Source organism: Cottoperca gobio, chromosome 12, assembly GCF_900634415.1.
Source record: "Cottoperca gobio chromosome 12, fCotGob3.1, whole genome shotgun sequence".
Taxonomy (NCBI): domain Eukaryota; kingdom Metazoa; phylum Chordata; class Actinopteri; order Perciformes; family Bovichtidae; genus Cottoperca; species Cottoperca gobio.
This window is the reverse complement of record NC_041366.1, coordinates 5848141-5869768: the sequence shown is the minus strand read 5'-3', so window position 1 is coordinate 5869768 and position 21628 is coordinate 5848141. Positions and strand designations below refer to the sequence as shown.

Genomic DNA, 21628 nt, shown 5'->3' with positions numbered 1-21628 from the left:
TGAAATTCATATGGCACACTTGTGTCACTATTTCCATCCTTCCTACAGATGGACTCGTTGGGATCGAAGAATATGGTGCTTGGCCATTTTATGAGAAAAGCATGTATGGTATGTGGTTGAGGGAGATTTTTTTTCTTTTTTTCATTAAAAGAGTGTTTTATTAATGTGTTTTTTGAAGAATAAATACAGAATATCTCAACTATTACTTCCTTTGGTGCTAACGCGATCTTTGATCTAAAAAGGTTTAAAAAAACATAATGTCAGACACCACCTGAAATATCATTTTTAAAAATACATTTAACAGATGTCTTCGTCAAGCAACAGGTTCACAAGGACATCATGTCAAATCCCATATATCTTTGATTTAAAAAAAAATAATAAAAAATTGCCACGCATGAATTGTTGTATTGTTGTACGGAAGCCCCGAGAGGCAAGTGAGAAAAATAAATCAATTTTTTTAAGTATGATCTAAACAGTTTTCTCTCGTGTTTATTACTCAAGACATATTACATACATATTGCCAGAATAATCTAAGTGCCTTAAAACGTTTTTTTTTATCTTTAAACAGGAAGGAAAAAACAGTTTTGCCAGGATAATTGATCAGATAACTGTTTTTTTTCACCTGTGAAAATCTGTGAATTTCTTTCATCTTTTAAAAGTGTTTGTTGTTGTAATACTTATTTCGACCACAAGAGGCTTTGAGGCATAAACACAGACGAGAAAACAATTTGGATCAGACTTCAGAAGGTGGATCAGAAAAAGTAATTCTCACCTGCCTCACAGGGCGTCCGTACAGTTCTGGCAAAATTCTGTTTTTCTCTTTCTATTTTTAGCCCCTCTATGGATGCTAATGTCAGCTTGACATTTGGACATTTGGATGAATGTCTAAATTTGGTACAGACAGGCATGGAACGGTAATGTCTTTAGTGATCCCTTAACTTTTCTTCTATCCATCAGCAGGTCAAAATGTTAATCTGCCCAATAATTTGGTTTATGACTAGATACCTGCGAAACTAATGACATTCCTCTCAGCCTCAGCTGCACCTTGTGTTTGGAACTAAAATCGATGAACATGGTAAACACTATACCTGCTATGCATTAGCCTTGTCATTGTGTGCATGTTAGCATGCTGACGTGGAACATTTCATCAGCCTCACAGAGCCACTAGCATGGCCGTAGACTCCTACTGTCGTTTGTATTGAAAGGTCTTGTGCAACCCTTGTGCACTGATGAAATGTTACCGGCTTGTTTCATCAATTATTTGCTCGTTTTGTTCGACCAACAGTTCCAATTCAATTCACCATGATGCTGTATAAAACAGAGAAAAGAAGCTTGAACCAGTGAAGGATGGCGAGCACTGCAGTTATAACCAGACCTGCTGTTTTTACACCAATGCTCTAATTAGAATCACTTTACATGAACTGTAGCAGACGAGATATTAAGCCCAAATTTCTTATTATATTATTTATATTTTATACTATATTTTTTTTATCAACCGGTCAATGACCAAAACCTCGGTGGCTCCTAATACTTTAGCGGTTAAATAAAATATGGAGCCTGATTTCCACACGGTATGGACTCAAGAGAAACTGACGTGTGAGTGAATCATCTCCTCCCCACTGCCAGGCACGCACCAATAAAGAGCCGTCAAAGTTTGACGCTAGAGAGAAAATTATAAACTCTTTCCTCCTCACACATGTGCAAAAAGACCAACACAGATCTGTTTCAAAGCAGCTTTCAAGTTGGATTCATTCATTTTTAACCACGAGTCGCTCTCCTCGGAGAAACACACACGGTCGGTATGAAATGACGAGCCAAAAATCAAGGCTGCGATACGACTTCAATGTTATTTTAGTATGTATAATACTCTACAGTATGCTGCTGAAACAGGTAAAAACATAATGTGGTGAACATCTTGGCAGACTGACTGAAAATAAATAAAATATGTTTTTTTGTTTTACCATAATTGCTATTGTGGCTGAGCTGTCAGTCTGACTGACGGCAACAATAAACAAGTTATGATTTAGTTGTTATTCTGGTTAATCCAACTAGTGCCTCTACAGTAAACAGCATTATCTTTGTGCAGTCATGTCCCATTTGTTCATGGACCACTGATGACCTTTAGTCTGACTGCAGTTAGCACAGATCAGATTTAGAGTCATGTGCAGCAGCAAGTTCCATTTTAAAAGGATATTTTTAGTTTAATTAGATTGAGCGTAGGAGAGGCTGCATCCCACGAAGGCCAATCAGTGTCATTGTCAACAGACCAATACAGAATCACAGCATGCCAAACTCCCTCCGGCTTTAATACAAAACAAAGATATTAGATTTCAATGTAGCATTTATTGCATCTAAAAAGGCTGCAACCCAGTGACAAAATGCATTATAGTCTTCCGTTTGTGACAAGGAGAAGCGGAGAAGAGGAGAAGAGGAGAATAGGAGAAGCCCCACCTGAGCGTCAGTAAGCTGGAAAACATCCTTATAAGCCAGGTACACCAGGAAAGAGTTGACTCCTAAAAACACAAGATGTCAAAATGAGAGAAAGGACAGACGCAGAACAATATCATACACCACTCTGACTGAAAGTGTGATAATAGAGTCGCTTTAACTCATGTGATCAAGTATACAACAATAAGCAGAGAGAGGACAAACTGTAAAATACTTCCAGGGTATTAAATAGGTTGAGTAAGGTGCCACATTTTAAGTGTGATTTGGTTAATTGTGGGTTGTAGTGAACAGTGCAGCTCATAGTCTTGGTTCAGCTCGTCTTGAATGGATTCTTTCTGTAAATGGTATTGTTGAACATAAATGTGTTGTTGTGCAGTTTACCGTCATCATGTTACATGACGGGGAACTGAAAAGATCTTGATCCGCCATTTAAAAGCATTTCAAAGCATTTAATTTCTGTCTGTTAAGTCCTCATATCACCGAATGAGGTGACACAATGGTGATTGAGGCTATGGCCCACTGAGGAAAGTATTGCAATACGTATATATTTGCAGTATCAGGTTACAAACTGGGCGTGTATGGCGACATTCCTAGACAAAAAGCTGTCTTAAGTTACTGCGGATGCAAACTGAACATTTCCTGCTGCTGCAGCTTCACATTAAAAGCATTCAACAGGCCAAACGCGAATCGACTTTTATTATGTAGTCACAGGAAATGAAGTGCGTTTGTCAGTAAGCTCGACACTGACTGCTATTGTTCATCATAAATACAGTTCATACAGGTCTTTTTTAATCTTTTTGACAGCAGATCAGTTTGAAAGGAGCCAGGAGCTGCAGGAGACAGGCTGCACACGTCCCGCCAAATCACCCAGGAATGAAATTGGAACTTTTATGAGTCTCTGTGAAACTGGAGATTTTGATTAAATCTAAATTTGACTTTGCGTCGGGCGTGGTCATACCGTGATCCTTTACGAGCGTCTCCATGTCTTCCTGGATGCCCTTGTGCCACTCGCTGATGTCGACATGCAGCGAGTAGTCGCAGCAGGACTTGCTGTCGGCCCATTCGCGCCACTGCTCGAAGGCCGAGATGAGGCTGACTCCAGGCTCAGGAACCACGTGGTCAACTGGATACACACAAACACACACAAACCGTCAAACACATTGACTGAGCCCCTGATATCATCTGTTATCCATGATTATGATGTTGTGTCTAGACCAAACCTGGAACAGATTGTAGTTCACACCTGACGGCCAAATATATTCCAGATTATTCTCAAGTGACTGCTGGTTATTGATCTTTGAGGATTACCAGATACACGAGTCCTGTCTCTATACATATCAGAGCCAGAGCCAAAATACAAACCATCATCTGCTCCATCTGCTCATGGTTTCCACCACTCAGGATGTTATTTTTGAAGATGTTACTTTTGGGTGTGAAGATGTGTGTACGAGTGTTTCTAACTGCTTCTATGTCAGACTTCCTTATATTTATGTTCAGACTGGCAGCTCACATCTGATTTCTGGCATCAATATCCATATTCTGGATTCAAATCCATCTGAATCCAGCAACCTGCTGAAGGGTTTGAAACGTTTTACAGCCAGAAACTGTAAAAATATAATTTTTTGGCGTATTTCGACTTTAACAATCTTTAAATGAATCACGTGTAATGGACGCTTTCATCAGTAAACTAATCTTAGCTTAAATAGTGATATTTCATCAATATCACTTTATTATACATACAAAAATAAGCAGTTTGCAGGTCATCAGATCCTGTAAAAAACATAAAACTCTGAACTACAAGTGGCAAGTCATGATTGACTGAACAAACACGTCATGACAAAAACGAGTGAAACTTGGACTGAACTGCAGGCTGTGTACACAGAGAGGAGAGGACAAGAGAGGTTGTAAACATGTAAATAGTAAAATATGTAGAGCATGTGGAACTGCCTTTTTTTCAAATATTAGTAAGAATTGTGGGCACTTGGAAAAATGTTGTGTACAGAGATCTTATTTTTTTTTACATTTTTGTAAAACAGCAAAATAACTGTTATACAGCACAAAAGACATTTTTGAGTTCCCATGTGACCGGAGCAAAAATCGCTCTTAACTGCTTTGGGTTTAGGCCATAGGTCTTCAACAGGGAGTCCGCGGAGGTACTGCAGGGGGGGGGGGGGGGGTCGTTTTGTTTGTAGATAAAGCAATTATTTTTGCTTTGCGCATTCACATTCCCTCCACTGTGTTTCACGAATGGCGGGACTTCGCTCCTGACACACACACCTACAGTCAGAGACTGAGCGAAGGACCGAAACACCAGTTTGGGCCTTGGCATGAAAAACGTTGAAGACCCCTGGTCTAGGCGGTAAATCTAATCAAACCTAAAAATTCTAAATGTTTATCCTTCTGGCCTCTCAAATCACATTTCTAACTGTCTATTTGGCATTGTCCATATTTGGTGCAGTCACATCTGTTCACATGTGACATGCACTCTGCTGACATTCACTGTTTTGCCATGCATTACGTCCCAGCTCCAGACCTGCCTGATCCCGTAGCAGTCAGCGTTTTGCCTGGGAGTATTTGTTCTACTGTTCAGCTGTTGAGTCAGCAGAGGGGAGGGCCACGGCTTCATTTCATTTTGTTATCTTTACAATCTTGTGTCTCTTTTAAATAATGTAAAGGTGTAATGAAGCCACTGGTTCAGGACTGATAGTATAGACAAGAGACAGTAGAATGTCTCCTTATTGAATTAAAATTCCTCAGGAAACTCAAGACTCGTTCAAGTTGGGTATTTTACCAACTTGAATGGATCCAAAATGAATCTGACTATCAGAACCAAACCCCAGCCACTGTAGCATGAAATAGTACAAGGACATAAATACTGATATACATTAGCACAGGGCTCGGGAACCTTTTTGGCTAGGAGAGCCATAAAAGCCAAATATGTTTTAATGTATTTTCTTGAGAGCCATATATTTAATTAAATTGAAAGAAACTTTATGCATGCAATTTTAAGTATAACACGTCAGTGTTTTATTGAACAGGTGCTCTTTTATTACATAAACTAAACGCTTACGTTATTTATCTAATTTATGTGCACGCTTCAGTGTTTACTGCACGGGTGTCAAACTCAAGGCCCGCGAGAAAATATATGTCGATCATAACTGGCCCACCGGTTTTGGTAATTAAATCAATGCTTGGCACAACCATGGGAAAATACATATTAGCAGATTAGTGGGGAGGATGTGGGAGAAGATGCAGCGGGAGAACTGTGTAGGTGAGCTGACGGTGTATCACTGCATCACACACCAGGAAGCGCTGTGTTGTAAAACTCTGGAGATGGAACATGTAATAAGCACCGCAACACAGACAGGAAACTTTATAAGAGTCAATGTAAGTCTTTTCCTGAGGAGATACATTCTGAACATGGCGGTGCGATGGCTGAGTCGAGGGAAAGTGCTGAATAGATTTTTCGAGTTGCGTGACGAAATCTGCCAGTTTTTGGAAGCAAAGGGAAACACACCACAGATCTCTGGGACGAAAAGTGTGGATGTGAGCTGGCCTTTATCTGCAACATAACGAAGCATCTCACTGTTAAACCTCCAGCTTCAGGGCCAAATTTTAATCTCCAAGATTCTGAGTTCATTTATAATATCCCCCCCCATACCCCTGCTACTTATCTTTTGTTTTTTACCTACAATGGCCACAATACTTGGTCGTAGATCAGATATTTGGAGAATAATTTTGATTTTTTATTTGACCTGACCAGCAAGACTTTGGATCGTAAGAGAAAACCTGAATAAACCCAGGGATTAGAAGTAGATTGCACACAGAAGAAAACAAGCCTGAAATGTATATGAAACATCATGAAAACAAGAATAAGAAGCTTAAAATATACGAGGAGAAGCATCCATTCAGGGTGTTTGAATTAACAATGTCAAGTCTTCAGAATCTATGTGTCCAAAGGGAAATTAACTGACTTCCTGGCTCAGTCTGAACAGCAGTGAGTCCTCAGAGCAGAAGGCCGGTTTTATATTTTGGCTCGGTCATGAGCAGGCCTGGCACCCGTCCTGTTCTCATTAAGACATTTTCAATTAATGCCAATCAGTGAATGAAGAACCACTGCAGTCAGCCACACCCCGGTCAGCTTTCATTCTCACAGAAAGGATTTGAGAGGGAAATATCCTTCAAAGACAAACATGTCGGTGTCAAAACTGCCACAGTAATGTTCTATATTGATTTGATTTTCCACTTTCTCTGAGTACATTTTTTAACCAACCTCAGTCAGTGATCACAGCTACCAAATATTCATTCATTTTCAGAATCTCCACCCTTTAAATGCAAATGAAAAAACACATTCTGGGATGTCAATGATCAGCAACTTTTTTGATTTTGATGTATTTTTTTTATATTTTATATGCAGGAAACCGGGACAATAGCAAGACTTACTGATCATGGTGGTGCCTCCGGCCAGCGCAGCCTTGGTGCCCTGGTAGAAATCATCGGCGGACACCATGCCTCGATCAGGCATCTGGAAACGCGTGTGCACATCGATGCCGCCCGGCATCAACATGCTGCCGTGGGCGTCGATGGTTTTAACCCCACCGGGCACGATGAGATTTTCCCCAATTTGTCTGAAAAAAAGAACGTCATAAATTACAATAACAGACATCACAACACTATAGTAATGATGATGTATATTATGAAAGTTAAATTCAATAGAAAACAAACTGGATTTGAATACAGTACAAATCATGTACGACGTCAACAAGAAATCTTAACTGGAAAGTTTCCAAACAAATTGTCAAAAATGAAAGAAACCTAATATGATCTGAGGAATGTGTTTGTTTTTTTTAAAGGACAAAGTACAAATGTAAAAAACGAACTGTACTTAAGATTACTTACATTTGTGAATTCATGGAGCAGTTTAGTTAGGAGCTAAACATGTGTACTAGACTGAACGTTTGAAAAGAAAAACGTATTGAAATAATTTAATGAACAATAACAAAAATGCATGATCAAAATGGTAGGTTGGAATTATTATTGTAGGGATGTTGAATCATTTTGTAGAGATAATATTTTGGGCTTTTAATGATATTATAGTTTAAGATTAGGAAGGGAGGAGAGAGAGGGGGGAGGACTTGCAGCAAGGGGTTAGGGTCGGATTTGAATCCCGGGCTACGGCTAAGACTCAGCCTTTGCATGTAGGTCACCTGCTCTACCTGATGTGGCTTTTTGGTGCTAAACAGGCTGCGTGTTGTACAGAGGGTGGGTGTAATGATCTGTAGTTTCAGTCAGTAGATAATCTTCTCTGTTGTTTTATTGGGTTGTGTTGTGTTCTGCTGTGGGGTTTTGTTGGAAGTAATTGCCTACTTTGTTTTTAAGAAGTTTATTCTGTCCTGAAAACAGCAGGTGACAAAACAATCTCACCTTAAGGTCCATTTAGTGAGCAAACATGGACAAGAAGTCCTGATAGTGCTCAGAAAAATAGGAAGTGACAACGGGGCAAACTCCATCTGCTGAGGAAGATCGTTATATACGATTGAAAGCTCCAGAAAAAAGCTACTAAATGCCCTGGAGGTAAGATTGTCCCACTCCATATGTTACAGACTGAAATAAATTCCAGTTGCATTGTGTCTGTTACGGTGCTGAATGACAGTATGTTGAAGGTGAACACAGAGAAATTGATTTTGGCAAACGATCATATGTTCACTATTAATCCTTTACTGAGAGGCAAGTGAGACAAAACAATACTAGTGAACCATTTTCTTTTTCTCCTGTGTTTATGACTTAAGATCAAGTGGAACAATTGTTCTCCTTCATTTTTTTCATTTGTGGACCAACTGGGAGAAAACGTTTTGCCAGGATCATTATTCTAATGATGACTTTTTTTTTTATCTGTGAAAACTGGTAAAAAGAACATTTTACCAGGTGAATTTTGTTTTTGTCAGGATCAGTGAGGTGTTTGTTGTTGTAATACTAATTATGGCCACAAGAGGCTGAAGTGCACCACTACTACATGTTCCAGGACTAAAAGCGTTCATGTCTTCTTCCAGGTGATTTTTAAAATGCATGAAGAGATTGTTTTCACCAATAACATACGTTGCACTGATGTAGGAAACATGTAACATAACAACATAACATATACACAGGAGAGAAAACTATTTAGATCAGACTTAGAAAATGAATCACCAGAACATTTCTTTTCCTCACTTGCCTCTCAGGGCTTCCGTACCACTTTTGAGACAAGTCAGACAAATGGATGGATAATAACTTAGTAAACATGAGGAAATCTGGATTTTACGATAAGCAGCTTGAAGAAAAACCAGTAAACTCACTTGATGACTCCATCCTCCATATAGATGTCAGCACAGAAGGACTGGTCATCGTTCACGATCTTCCCTCCTTTGATCAGGAGACGGTCGCTCTGGAAAACAATAAAAGATGATTAGTTGCTGCACATTTAATTCCACACTACATTAAATATTTCATCAGGAAAAGCTTGTGTAAAACTGTGGGAACCAGACTTCTGAGAACGCTTTAGGATGGATCGGGTTTTATAGACGCCTATCAAAATACGCTTCTATGGATGAGTATCCGACTTGGCTGGATTGGATGCTGTATTAGATGAAAAACATTTTGGGAAATGTCACATAAAAAAGGTGGATTGGCAATCAAACAAAAAATAAATACATGAAAGCTGCAGAGTTCACACAGCAGCCTCTGTTGGGCCTTTTTAGGATGCAGTCTGATAAGGAACACATGGCTGTGCAATGTCTTTCAACTGATACTGACTATCTTCATCGCCACACACACGTAATGTGAAGGGTGGGGGGGGTGTTAGAGAAAAGATGCAGGGGGAGACGACTGAGGAGAGGGGAAGAGAGGAAAAGGAGATGAAGAAAACCTGGGACGGGATGTGAGAAGGAGTCTGGCATTTAAACGGTCTGATTTTTGTTACATTTACAAAGTGATTTGTGAAGTAAAAAGACAGGTGTCTGCTTCTGCTGACCAACTCTACAGTCAAGTGACACTGAAGTGACACAAAAGTTCAGTTTACATAAAATGGTCAACAAAAATCTTTATTGGTTCGTAACTGCAGCAGTTTAGTGCGAGTCTTCATTACATATAAAATGTAAATATGCATAGTAGCAGGGAATATTATATGGAACTAATAATGTTCAGAGGACATTTAAACCTAAATTAAACAGAAGAACAGACTTTTTGGAGCTTTTGTTCAGAGAGCTTTCAAAGCAGCATCACTGCTCCTCTTTCTTAATTCCAGCTCTGCATGAACAACATAATGAGGGGGAAAGTATTCACTGTTGTAACAATGAGGACAGCAGCGCGCCTCCAAACACGCCCCTCTGTCCTCTTCATGTGGTCGAGCTGTCCCGGTAGCAGACATGAGAGAACCAATCAGAGCACAGACTGTGTAATCAATCATCTATGCCTGCTGTTGTGCCACTTGTCTCTGTGCGGGAGAGGTGTGTGTGTGTATGCGTGTGTGTGTGTGGGGTGGGGGGGGGGGGGTCTGCCACCTCCACAGCCTCCCACACGGAACCCCTCGCCCCCAGTCCCTGCCTTGTGTCAGCCCGTCGACTCGGGTCTCCTCTGTCCAAAAAGGGAGTGGCAGCTCTGGTCACAAGGCGTCCAGCATCCCCTGCTAACAAAGGCTGCTCTGTTCGAGCCGCTCGCTGCAGCCCGGCCAGCAGCTCTGGCCCCGAACACAACTGCTGCTGCTCTGCAGAGGCTCCCCGTCAGAGCCCCACCCTACATCTGAACCAGCACATGCACAGCTGAGCACTGCACGACAGCTCCGTCAAATATTACATGTTCTTTATCTTTCCAGACTCCTAATCAGACACAGATCAGGCCAACATATAACATCTGACTTGTTTTTATTAAGTCACATGCACTACAATCATTAATGAAGCAAATCTGTCAGAGATTGTCTGGTTCAAGCTCGGCATTTGCTGCTTTCCTCTGTTACATCACTGCACATGAATATATTTGAGTTTTGGACTATTTGTCTGACAAATTAAGCGATATGGAGACCTCAACTTTGGCTCTGGGAAATCCATAGTGTTTTTAAGAATGGATACAGTATCACTAAACATACCATCACCATACTGAAGTGTGTAGATAGTTCCTTACACCCCTAGTACTCCCCAAGTCCTGTAAACAGACTTTGTTGTGTAAAAACTTCCCCTTTCAAGCCTTGACCTAAGGATGTGTCATGTGAATAGATATGTAAAAGGTCATATCTTTCCAAAGCTGCGAATACATACGTTTTTGAATAAAAAGAAACCAGTAAAATAACTTAGGAACCAGTTTGTGCTTGAATTTAGCCAACGATGGACTCAAAAAGTAGTTATTGGTTTTGTTTTTCTCCCGTTTTGCCAGTTATTTTAAAAGAGAAAATGACGATCAACTTAGTTTTCTGTTCTCACAGCTGAACAGTAAGCAGACAAACACGCTGATAGCATGCATACGTCATAAAGTCATAGCCTCTTTGATTTTGCATAGAAAACTGTTCTTAAACTGCTTTGGCAGCCACACATGACTTTTCAATGAGGGGAGGAAGACGCACGCAAACACAATACACAATCTTACAGTACACACACACACACACACGCACGCTGACTGCAGCAGGTCTGAAAAATGCTTTGCTGTTGTCCGAAGGTGTGGCAAGTCGACGCTCTGACAGCACAGACTGAACTAATGCAAACAGATCATGTGGTAATCTTCGATCTATGCTCTGCTGGAGCGACTGGCCTCGCTCCAGCCCAAAGCTGGCCTGCTTTCATCACAACAATGGCTTCCAAATATGTCGTTACATCATGCGCCTCATCATGACTGTCATTATCACATTACTTACTGGAGTTCGACAAGAGACTTCGGTTCATGAGTCGACACTCACACAGACCCAAAGCTGCGCCAGGCAAGACTGAGAGGCAACATTATCTTTTCAGAAACAATTACTCATTTTTGATCCATAAACATGGGTTGGTGTTTGGGTTATTCAGAGTGGGAGAGGCAGATGGTTTAAAAAAAGGTGTTTTTTATCTTAAAGGGTTCAGTTTTTTAAGCTTCAGCTGCAGAAAACTAGAAAGATGGAAATTAGCGCAACAATCACTTGTGCTGAATCCAGACTGTATAATCCTCTAATTGTTTTGGAGCTCATGGGGGTTGGAGAGAGTGTCTGATTGTACTGGCTCAGAGCCAAACATGACAGCGACCTTTCCTTCATGGGAACCTCTCACAGCCTCACAAACAGGATGTGGACAAAGCTCAATGGGCTCACTGTTACTGAACTGCAGTGTTTTCATTCCACACTACAATACGTAACCTCTAATACAAATGCCGTACCAGAAAGATTTTTAAATTAAGAAACCGCTGCTTTGAACCTAAATGTTTATTCATTAATGTTTTTAATATAGGCAATAACTTTCTCTAACCCCACATCCTAGTTGGGCCGCCACTTGGGGGGGGGGTGTAGAAGCTTTTAGGGGGGAAATTAATTAGTTTTATGTGGGAACAATAAAGTATTCCCATGCTAGCGAGGCTAGCAAGAATCAGGTTTGTGTGATTTATTCAGACACATGAAACAGATCGATCTCTATCAGGTTCTTCTCTGGTTCACCACAATGAACCCTCAGGGTCTGAAAAGTGAAGCCAATGCAGAAGTGCCCTAATCTGCATTGTTTCTAATGGCCAGCAGGGGGCGACTCCACTGGTTGTCCAATTGTATAGAAGTCTATCAAAACCTACTTCTCGCTTGATTTATTACTCAATAAACATTTTCAAAATAAGTTTATGGTCTCAATCACTAGTTTCAAGTCTTCTTCAATACAGCATGATGCTCATTTTGTAAATGTTTTCATCCAGCATTAAAATTAACTTGTTCAGCGTTTGGTTGTTCTCACAGGCCTTCTAAGGAGTCGGCAGTCTGTTTTTTGCAGTAAATATTTTTTTGTTGTAAGCATGTTTTTTGCTAACCAAAGTTAGCGTCCCTATTAATATCACCGTTAACATGATTTACGAATGCACTTTGCTAACCAAGCAAGCTAGCGTTTGTTATGCTAACCGTGTCTCAGTACAAATCTTATCTTAATATGGTCATTTCTGGTTCCAGAAAATATATATTTAATAGTTACAAGTTTAATTTACATCTTGGTAAATAGCATTCACTTTAGTTTGTTTTGTTGCTAATTTCATGCTTGAAAAATGAGCTGGTTTAAAGTAAGGTTGGGGGCAACAGTTGAAGAACCACTGTTGTAATCCTTAAGACTGCATTAACAGGTTTTTTCTAGCCACTTGGGGGCAGCACAACAAGCTCTAAACACAACATGTTATCACCTCATAAAGTTTATATGGCAAACAGTTGCCCATCTTCACATCCAGCAGTCACAGAGCAACATTAGCATTCATTTAGAGACGTCTTTTAGCTCATCTCGTGCATACAAGTCAAATGTTCACTCTCTTTTTAGCTCCGTTTTACTCTCAACCATCCCCTATAAAACAATATCCGTCTCTGTAGCTACTAAATGATCCACTTTCTTCACCAGCTGCGTCTAAAAACAACACTGATGAGCGGTGAGAGGGATCCAAAACAGTAAAGTTGTCAGCTGTAAAACCAGAACAATGATCTCTAAGATTACGTTGATAACTGTGTGTTCATCATTCAGAGAGACCCTTTACTCTTACATCATTTAACCCATTGTTAATACAAAAATATTGATTATAGCAGCTTTAAACAAATATATTTATAGAAGTCATTCCAATGCTAAAGACTGCAGAGAATAAATTAATAGACTACTGATAGACTCTGGGAATATTGATTATTTCTCCATTAGTCAGTCAGATCAATATGACTCCTGTAAGCTTTGCTCATTAAATACACATTTTGTATAAACAAAGCCACACAGGTTAAAAACTAAAACGCCTCAACAGAGGAAAAAACGTTCATGAAGTCGGGATGAAATCCATGTCAGCACTATGAAAAAGTCTGCTAGTGTCAGACGTAACCCGGCAACGGCGTGTGTTGTTGTCCAAATGGAAAATATCCATTTGTGAAGTCAGGTGAACACGCTGCCAGGTCAGACGTTCAGCTCTGTGGTTTATGAGAGTCCTGGATTATTGAAAACCCAGCCTGCTACCAAAACCATCTCCGTGCATGTTCAGACAACTGCTTTAAAAACACAAGTTCACAGTTTTTAATTTGAAACAGACCACATGCTCTTACACTAAATAACCAGCTAAACAGGAATTAAACTAATTCTCAGAGGGATGGATGTGTAACTTAACACATATACAGCACAAACTACTGGGTACAACATATCTCAACTGAGATGCATTTGTGTGTGTATTGAACTGATATTGGGAGGCTTTCATAGATACAGTACGACCTTCTTGTTCACCAGAGAAATCCTTAGAGAGGCTTCAGAGGAAGATCATCATTCATTTGAGTCTCTGTTTGACTTTACAAAATAAACTTACTTCTTTGACCATTACAAAATATTTACCTAAATTTTGTCTTTGACTGAAAAATTCACTTAAATTAACTCTTTTGTAGGGCTGCAACTAACGATTATTCTCATTATTCTACCAATTATGTAGATCAATTAATAGATTGGTCTAGGTCCAAAAACTGTGAAAAATGTCTATCAGTTTCTCAAAGTCTAAAGGTAATGTGTTTAAATATCTTGTTTTGTAAGTGCATAACTCAAATATATTCACTTTAATATGATATAAAACTGAACAGCAGGAAATCTCCATATTTGAGAGGCTGAAAAAATCCTTTTGCCATTTTTACATAAACAAAGAATGACTTTAATGATTAATCATTTATCACAATAGTTGGTGATTATTTTTGTTGGATCAACTTGATTGGCTGACATCTTGACAACAAAAACTAAAAGTTCCCTCAAATTCTCTCTTCAACTGAAAAAAATAAATCACATAAACTCTCTTAACTATAAAAACATCCTCTCATTGACCTCTTTCTGAAGTGTATAGTGCAGCTGGAGGCACCATGATCCTGTTGCAGATTCTACTCAACACTATTCTCCTTTGTTAAGGTGCTGATAAAATAATAAAGTTCACTTTCTGTACACACACGTTGCGTATTCTCTCTGACTTCTGGCTTCATGAATGGGGGAATTCAGGATCACGTTGAGTGTAAAAAAGCGAGGCTGAGCCGCAGCATGTTGTGTGAGCAGAGCGAGCCCCGGGCTGCTGTGCTCTGTGAGAGAACAGCATTAAACAGACTGAGGACACCTCAACCAACACACAGCGAACTTCCGCCGGGGACGACTCCTGTACTACAGGCGGGCAAACGAGCAGACTGCCTAATGATCTCTCATCCTCTGAGGATTGTAGTCACAGAGACTTTAATCCAGGACAGTCTTATTATAGCCTCAGTCTATTTTTAACCTCCTTTCAAACGTGCACATTAGAGCGGCATTTACTTTACTAAAACATTAGCTTTGTTTTTTACTTTGCTTTCACCTGTATTTATATCTTTCACTGTCCAAACACACCGTTCTTGTTTTGGGCAGAAATAACTTTAATGGATGAAACATTTGTAGACATGGGATGTCTACAAATGTCTGGTTTTAAATGTATGTGATTAAGTGATTTAGTTGATGCGATGATGAATGACAAAGAGAAGCAGGAAACCCTCTCATTTGAGAGGATAGAATCAGAGATTATTGGAATTGTTTCATTAGACGTTTCGTACATTAAACGATTTTCGATTTAATTGAAAAAATTAATAGCAGATCAATCGATAATCCAAATAATCGGCAGCTGCAGCCCAAGATAAATGCCCATCACAAGTTTCAGAGTCCAATATGAAGTCTTCAAATGACTGGTTTGGTCCAACCAACAATCGAAAACCCAAAGATATTCTATACGCAGTGATAAACGTGAATCTGAGAAAGTGGGCAGGGCTTAAATAACTCATCAATCATCACATTTGTTGAACTGAAAACTGTAATCTGAACATATAAAACTGAATGTCAGACAAAACAGTAATTTAAACGAGGTCTCCTTAGACTCTGGGAATTTTTGACATTTTAACGACCAAATTAATAAATCAGCAAAATAAATATTTGTAGTTGCAACCCTTTGTTAACTCAATATTCACTTCTACCTTTAACTTGGCTCTGATTTAGCCGTATGAATCTGATGAGTCACAGGAGCTCCAAACCCAGGTGGTCAACTTGTGGAGGTTCATTCATATTTGATGAGATCTGCATTAAGTACGTCCCTGCCTGTGCAGCTGACCCGACTCCATCTGTCCAACACAAACCAGTCATCTCTACTGTTATACGGAGACTCCACCCCTAATGACCGGGGGGTGGATGGATGAAACATTTAAATTCAGCATTATGAAACACTAATTGTGATTGGAACACACAGGGATCCTTTGTCACTGTGGCTAAAGCCTTTCCTGTTTAGCTTTTTATTGAATTTGTCTTCATTCATTTCCTCTGCAGCATCCGTTTGGTTTAATAAACTTGTCCACTCTTCACGCTGACGTCTGTTTAGTGAAGAAGACCAGTAGTTCTGACCCAGGACCAGCTGGAAGAATGAAATCCACAAAGTCACTAAGAGATGCTCCTGTTCAGCAGCTATAGTCTCTTTCAACACATTAAAAATATATATTTTAAATTCTGTCTCTGACCCCCTTTTCTTTCATGCACTGTTCAAGAATAGGCAGTCGATCCATTTAGGTCTGACTTAATCACTATTGGAACTACAACCCCTACTAATCCTCTGATCTCTCCACCAACTGGCTGCTGCCTGCAGAGAGTCCAGGGGGAAATCATTCACCTGAGAAGTTGCCCATTTTCATTGGGGACACCAGGACATGACCACTCTCTGCGTAGATCCACAGATCACATGCATCTGTGCTGAACTATGATTGCAATTTATGACGTCTGCATGATGGCAGTTCCAAAAGCTGTGTTGTGAGTCACTTTGGCAACACTGTCACATGCACCTGGTGCAGGAGAGATGGAGGTGTTGGCCTCTTGCATAGGCACAGATGCATAAAAAGTCCCTTGTCCTCACCACCCCACCCCACCCACATCACAATATACTTTATTATAGAAAGGGAATTAGATTTTTTCAGAAAGACTTTTGACTGAACAGACTGAAATGTTAACATCATTAAAGATTTCACCCCAAAATACACATGTTTCCTCTTACCTATAGAGTTATTCATCAATTTAGATTGTTTTAAATGGTAGATTAGGCACTCAGCTTGTGGTGCTCAAAGTGCCAAAAAACTACTTTAAAAAAACTAAAAAGCAATATCTCTTTCCAGAAATCATAACCCGGTTAGTCCAGATAATCTACAGACTTTGTTGTGAGCAGTTTCATGTAGGAACTATTTCCTTTTCTACTGAACTACTCCCACCTCACTTAACACTGGGGTTATAGTTTAGGGAACCCCTGATGGCCTCTGGGCCTGTCCCGTGGTATTTATGAGTATGAGCCACATGATTCATGTAGTACTGCATCTTTCTATCTACACAAAGCATCAACTCATATGTGTATCAAGAGCCCACATATAAGACACTCAGACACTCCATAAGGCTTTAGTTCTGCATGTTCTGAGACATTTTTGACAATGTAACCCAATTACATTCACTTGACTAACATCAGCATGGAGAGACAGTGACCTCCTTCCTGATCAGCTCTACCTTTCTGCATCTTCCCTTCATTACACAGCTGAGTGAGAAACATGGAAGGAAATAGGACCCACCGTCCCCTCCCTTCCCCCTGCTCCCCTCCCTTCCCCTCCCTATTCTCTACTTTCCATTGAACCACCACCACCACCACCACCACCATCCCTGCAGCTCTGCTATGAATTCAGGGAAGTAATCTAATAACAACATTAATGTGAATTGAAATGCTTCTGCTCCTCTAAAAATGAGATTAAAAAGCCAGTTTTACAAGGAGAGCTCGGAAAAAAACCCGCCGGGTAGTGAGCGTTAGAGCGGATGCAGGAGAGCATTTGCCCCACCAGTTGGTGTGCAGCAGTGATACCCGGCGAAGCAGACACACCGTGTAACAAAGACCACCGGCGTGAAATCTCAACTGTCATGCATACCATGCACAAAGGAGAGCACCCTGGCTGTTGATCTTCTGCAAAATTAGTATTCTGAAAGGTTAAGTGGTGGGTTGTATCCACTTGTCGCAAAGATGCTGCAAAAAAAAGCACACACATTTTTCAGCCTCACCACACAATCGGCGATTTATCGATCCGAACGTGTGGTTGAGTCTCCGAGAAGCATTTCTCAATAAAATCCGATCTGCTAAACGCATCTCAGGAAGAATAGCAAACTCGTGCGGTCATATCCTTCAGCTTGGAGCTCAGATTTGTCGCGTCGCAGGCAGCATGCCGCCCCGGTGACATCCTGCACCCACACCCCGCAGGCCCGCGCGGCCACTCACTGGACACCCCGGTGGTTATAGTCTCTGCTACTTCAACATTTAAACACCCAACACTCACTGTGATGCGGGGGATGTTCTTCTTGCCCTGATATCCAGACATCTTCACCGGTGGTTCGTCTTGCGCTACAATGAATGCGACGGGATGTACGGATTACCGCTGCTCGCCGGGTGGAAACGAGGATGACGGCGAAGAAGAAGCTCACAGCTGATCCTCGGGAGGCCACAAATGTAAACGAATCAAACTATCTCTCAACTCCGGATCGAGTCCTGTCCTGGCAGCCTCCCCGGTCTCTGCCGATGCACCAAACCTTTGCCTTTCCCAGACGGAGTCAGACAAGAGAGGGGAGGGGAGGGACCGCTTTGCGAGGCTCGTCCCATAAAAGAACCGCACGGAGCATGCGCAGAGCCTCGCCCTGCTCCATTGACAGGAAAGAGCCACTAATGCCATCAATTGCTTTCCTTGGATTAGTGAAGAAGGCAGAGTGCACCAAGTCGAACAAATGAAGAAACAGCCAGCAGCCATCTTAACTCTACTTTCATCTGTTGGGTCTTAAAACGCGAATTGTATTTATTATTATAAATCAAAACTCAGCCAGTGGCCGGAGAGAGCTCACTCCACCTGTTCTCTGCTCTAATGAACTTGTTTCATCAATTTTCTTGGCTCACTATTTTTCATAGGCTATAGGACACACTGGAATTTAGCTTTCCAACTGTTTTAAGAAAACAGAAATAATGTCAAACTAAAGGGCACTAGAAGAGCGCAGACCTACATAAGGCCAAATCTCTTCATTTGCTTTGTTAAAGAAAGTGAAACATTTATTTGTGCATCCGCCCCGTGATTGAGTGGGTTCTTCACTGGCCCCTGCTACACCCTTCCACAAAATGTCATGAACATTTGGTCTGTAGTCATAGTCCATAATCCTGCTGACAGACAGACAAACCAACCAGACAGAAAACATAGCCTCCTTAGTGGAAGTAATAAAATTGACTTGGCATTTAGGGAAATTATTTTCCATAGACTGCAGAAGCGAGACCAGAACTTGGTTTGTGTGAAATAACAGGATGAACGCCCCAATCTTTTTACAAGAGATACAGTAAAATCAGATTGAGAAGACTTCACTTAAGAGTAAATTAAATTAATTACCTTAATCAGGGGCGTCAAACTCATCATCGTTCATGGGCCACCATTAAAATCAGAGTACTTTGGACAAATTGTCCAAAGTACGTTCTGAAAATGTCTATCTTTGTACAAAACATTATGAACAACCTGACATTTCTTAAGAAAAAAAGGTGCAATTTCAACAATATTATGCCTCAATTTATCATTTACACATGTGCATTACAACTTACAGATCACAGTGTATAGTATTTCACTTTATGATCAAAACACATTTTTACACTTTACAAAGTCATCCCGCGGGCCGGATTGGACCCTCCTGGTGGGCCAGTTTTGGCCCGCGGGCCGTATGTTTGACACCCCTGATCTTAATGCTTAATGGACTCTATCTCTGCTCCAATTACAAATTATGGAAAACTGCAACTTTCATTTTTCATTTAAAGCAAGACTATGTACATTCTTCTTTTAAAAGAGCTGACTTAACTTATTTTAAAGGTTACATAGTCTCATTTTAAGGGCTAACTTTTAAAAATGCTGCACAGGTCTGTATGAGGAAAGATTGTTCTCCAAAGTTCAACCTATATTTTAAATACAGATCTCTGCAGACTATAATATGTTTTACTTTGGTTAAGAGTCCCAATACCACATTTTGGAAATAGTGCATATAATATTTTACTTACAATATGTAGTACCAAAAGTGTTATATTATAGTATTAATTATATTATAATTATTGATGCATTCATGCTAAAGATGGGAATAATCTTAATTACTTAATACACTGCGAGGCATCTTGTGAATTCTCCCATTGCATCAATAAAGTCTTATTCCATAGTAATTGTTTCATCATTTATTTGTTGATTATATTTTGTATTATTTATCTGAATCTGCAAAGTAATGTATCAAATAAATGTAGTTAATTACAATATCGGTCTTTTTAAATGCAGTCGTGCAGAAGCATGAAGTATAGAAAATAGAAATACTCATTTAAACTCAGTAAATGTACTCAGTTGTTTTCCACCACTGCAGTCTGCTTATGTGATGACCAAGCGTGATCCTAGGATGTAGGCGAGCTTTTAAACATCCCATCCTTTCATTATTATCTCTCTAATCATTAACAACCAAGAAATTAATCCATGTCAAATGTATATTCTTTCATCAGAGAAGAGCAGGGCTACTACACATGTAAGACTTAAATAGAGATGTGTAGAGAGTATGTCAAGAGCACATTGTGTGACTAATGCTTCCAGACAATATGTAACATGAGGCTCAACACTAAAGCTTTTAACAGCATCCTGAGTGCTTACATATTAAGTAAAGGAAGCTGTTTGTTCCACGGTTTACCACCCAACTGTAAAATATGGACGGTGAGTTTGAATCTGCAGCAGAAAAGTTGACATATTTTCCTGCAAGTCATGCAAGTCAGCTGCCATTATCATCCCCACACCCTGAATGCTGCTCTTAAAGAACTTAATGCAGCAGCCACCGATCATATTGCCTTCAGAATCAGGTTGATATGTTTGCTGTTGTTTTTTTTAACATTCTAACAGACATGTTAGCAGATGTTTTGCTCAAAGACACTTCAGCACTTTATGAACACCCTCCACAGTGTTGTATTACCGGCTGAAGTGTGCAGCAGAGGGGATCAAATCAACACCAATGTAAGCTCCAGCCAACAGGAGCCACTCCCTCCCGCAGCTCTGCATGGTGGGGCCCTCCATTTATTGTATTACATCACCACACTGCTTTCTGGGAAATGTAGTCAGGGCAAGTTGTCTGGCTGTGAGCTTGAGCAAACTCAAATGAGTGGTGGTTGTACACTTTCACATGAAAATGGCGCAGGTTTGTGCAAAAATCTGAATGTTGGATGACAGAAAATATATATTTTTTTAAACATGGATTTGTACAAAAAACATACACAATAAGCATGTAAAATCAGAGAGATTTACCCTTTTATTGTCCAGATTCTGCAGAGCTTCTTTGCCCGTGCTCTCCCTTATCTCCACCTTCCTCGGCTGAGAGATGTCGGTCTGCCGGTCAATGACTCGCCCGTCACTCTTCTTCCTGCACGCCGAGAGCGCATCAAAGTCCAGCGTTTTGCTGTCCGAGGAGCCTTCCACCGGGCAGAACATGCCACAGAATTTCTGCCTCGGCCTGCCGGGGCTGTCAGAGCCTATGCTCTTGAAGAAGGCTGGTACTTCCCCGGTGGACGACATGCCTTGCAAGTGAGGCGGGGGACGGCTGTGAGGTTTCTGAGGGGGAGTACAGCTGCACAGATGCTCAGAGTCTCAGCTCCTTTCCTTTTTTTTCAGCTCTGCACGCCTGGACAGCCACCGCCTTTTGCCGGGTTTCAAGCGCAGGTGGTCGCAGAATGACAAAAGATCTGTGAGGCTAATGCTGCGTGAAAACACTCCCACTAGAGAAATGCAGCATAAATCTGCGTGATATTAGAAGGGAAAGATGTGAGATAATCCTCCGCTGACGATCCCTCTACAGATTGATTTGCTTACGCATGAGTCTATATTAGCTTCTAGCCTCCAGCAAATATCCTTGTGCGATTTCAAGAGTCACAAGTCAGCATATGAGGGAGAGACTTCCAG

General features: G+C 40.6%; 1 protein-coding gene across 2 annotated transcripts in view; it reads right to left on the bottom strand.

Annotated features, from left to right (window-relative positions):
* The window catches only part of dpysl2b (dihydropyrimidinase like 2b), a 37028-nt gene extending 15400 nt beyond the window's left edge, over window positions 1-21628 (bottom strand). The window contains exons 1-5 of one of the 2 annotated variants that reach the window (XM_029444257.1): window positions 20978-21628; window positions 8781-8869; window positions 6892-7076; window positions 3407-3571; window positions 2452-2513 (exon numbers count right to left, since the gene is read on the bottom strand). In XM_029444257.1, coding sequence (XP_029300117.1) covers window positions 2452-2513; window positions 3407-3571; window positions 6892-7076; window positions 8781-8869; window positions 20978-21244 — 768 coding nt within the window. In that variant the 5' untranslated portion in view covers window positions 21245-21628. Of the gene's footprint in view, window positions 1-2451; window positions 2514-3406; window positions 3572-6891; window positions 7077-8780; window positions 8870-17971; window positions 18274-20977 lie in introns of those variants that run through there. The other variant, XM_029444258.1, reaches the window with a different exon arrangement.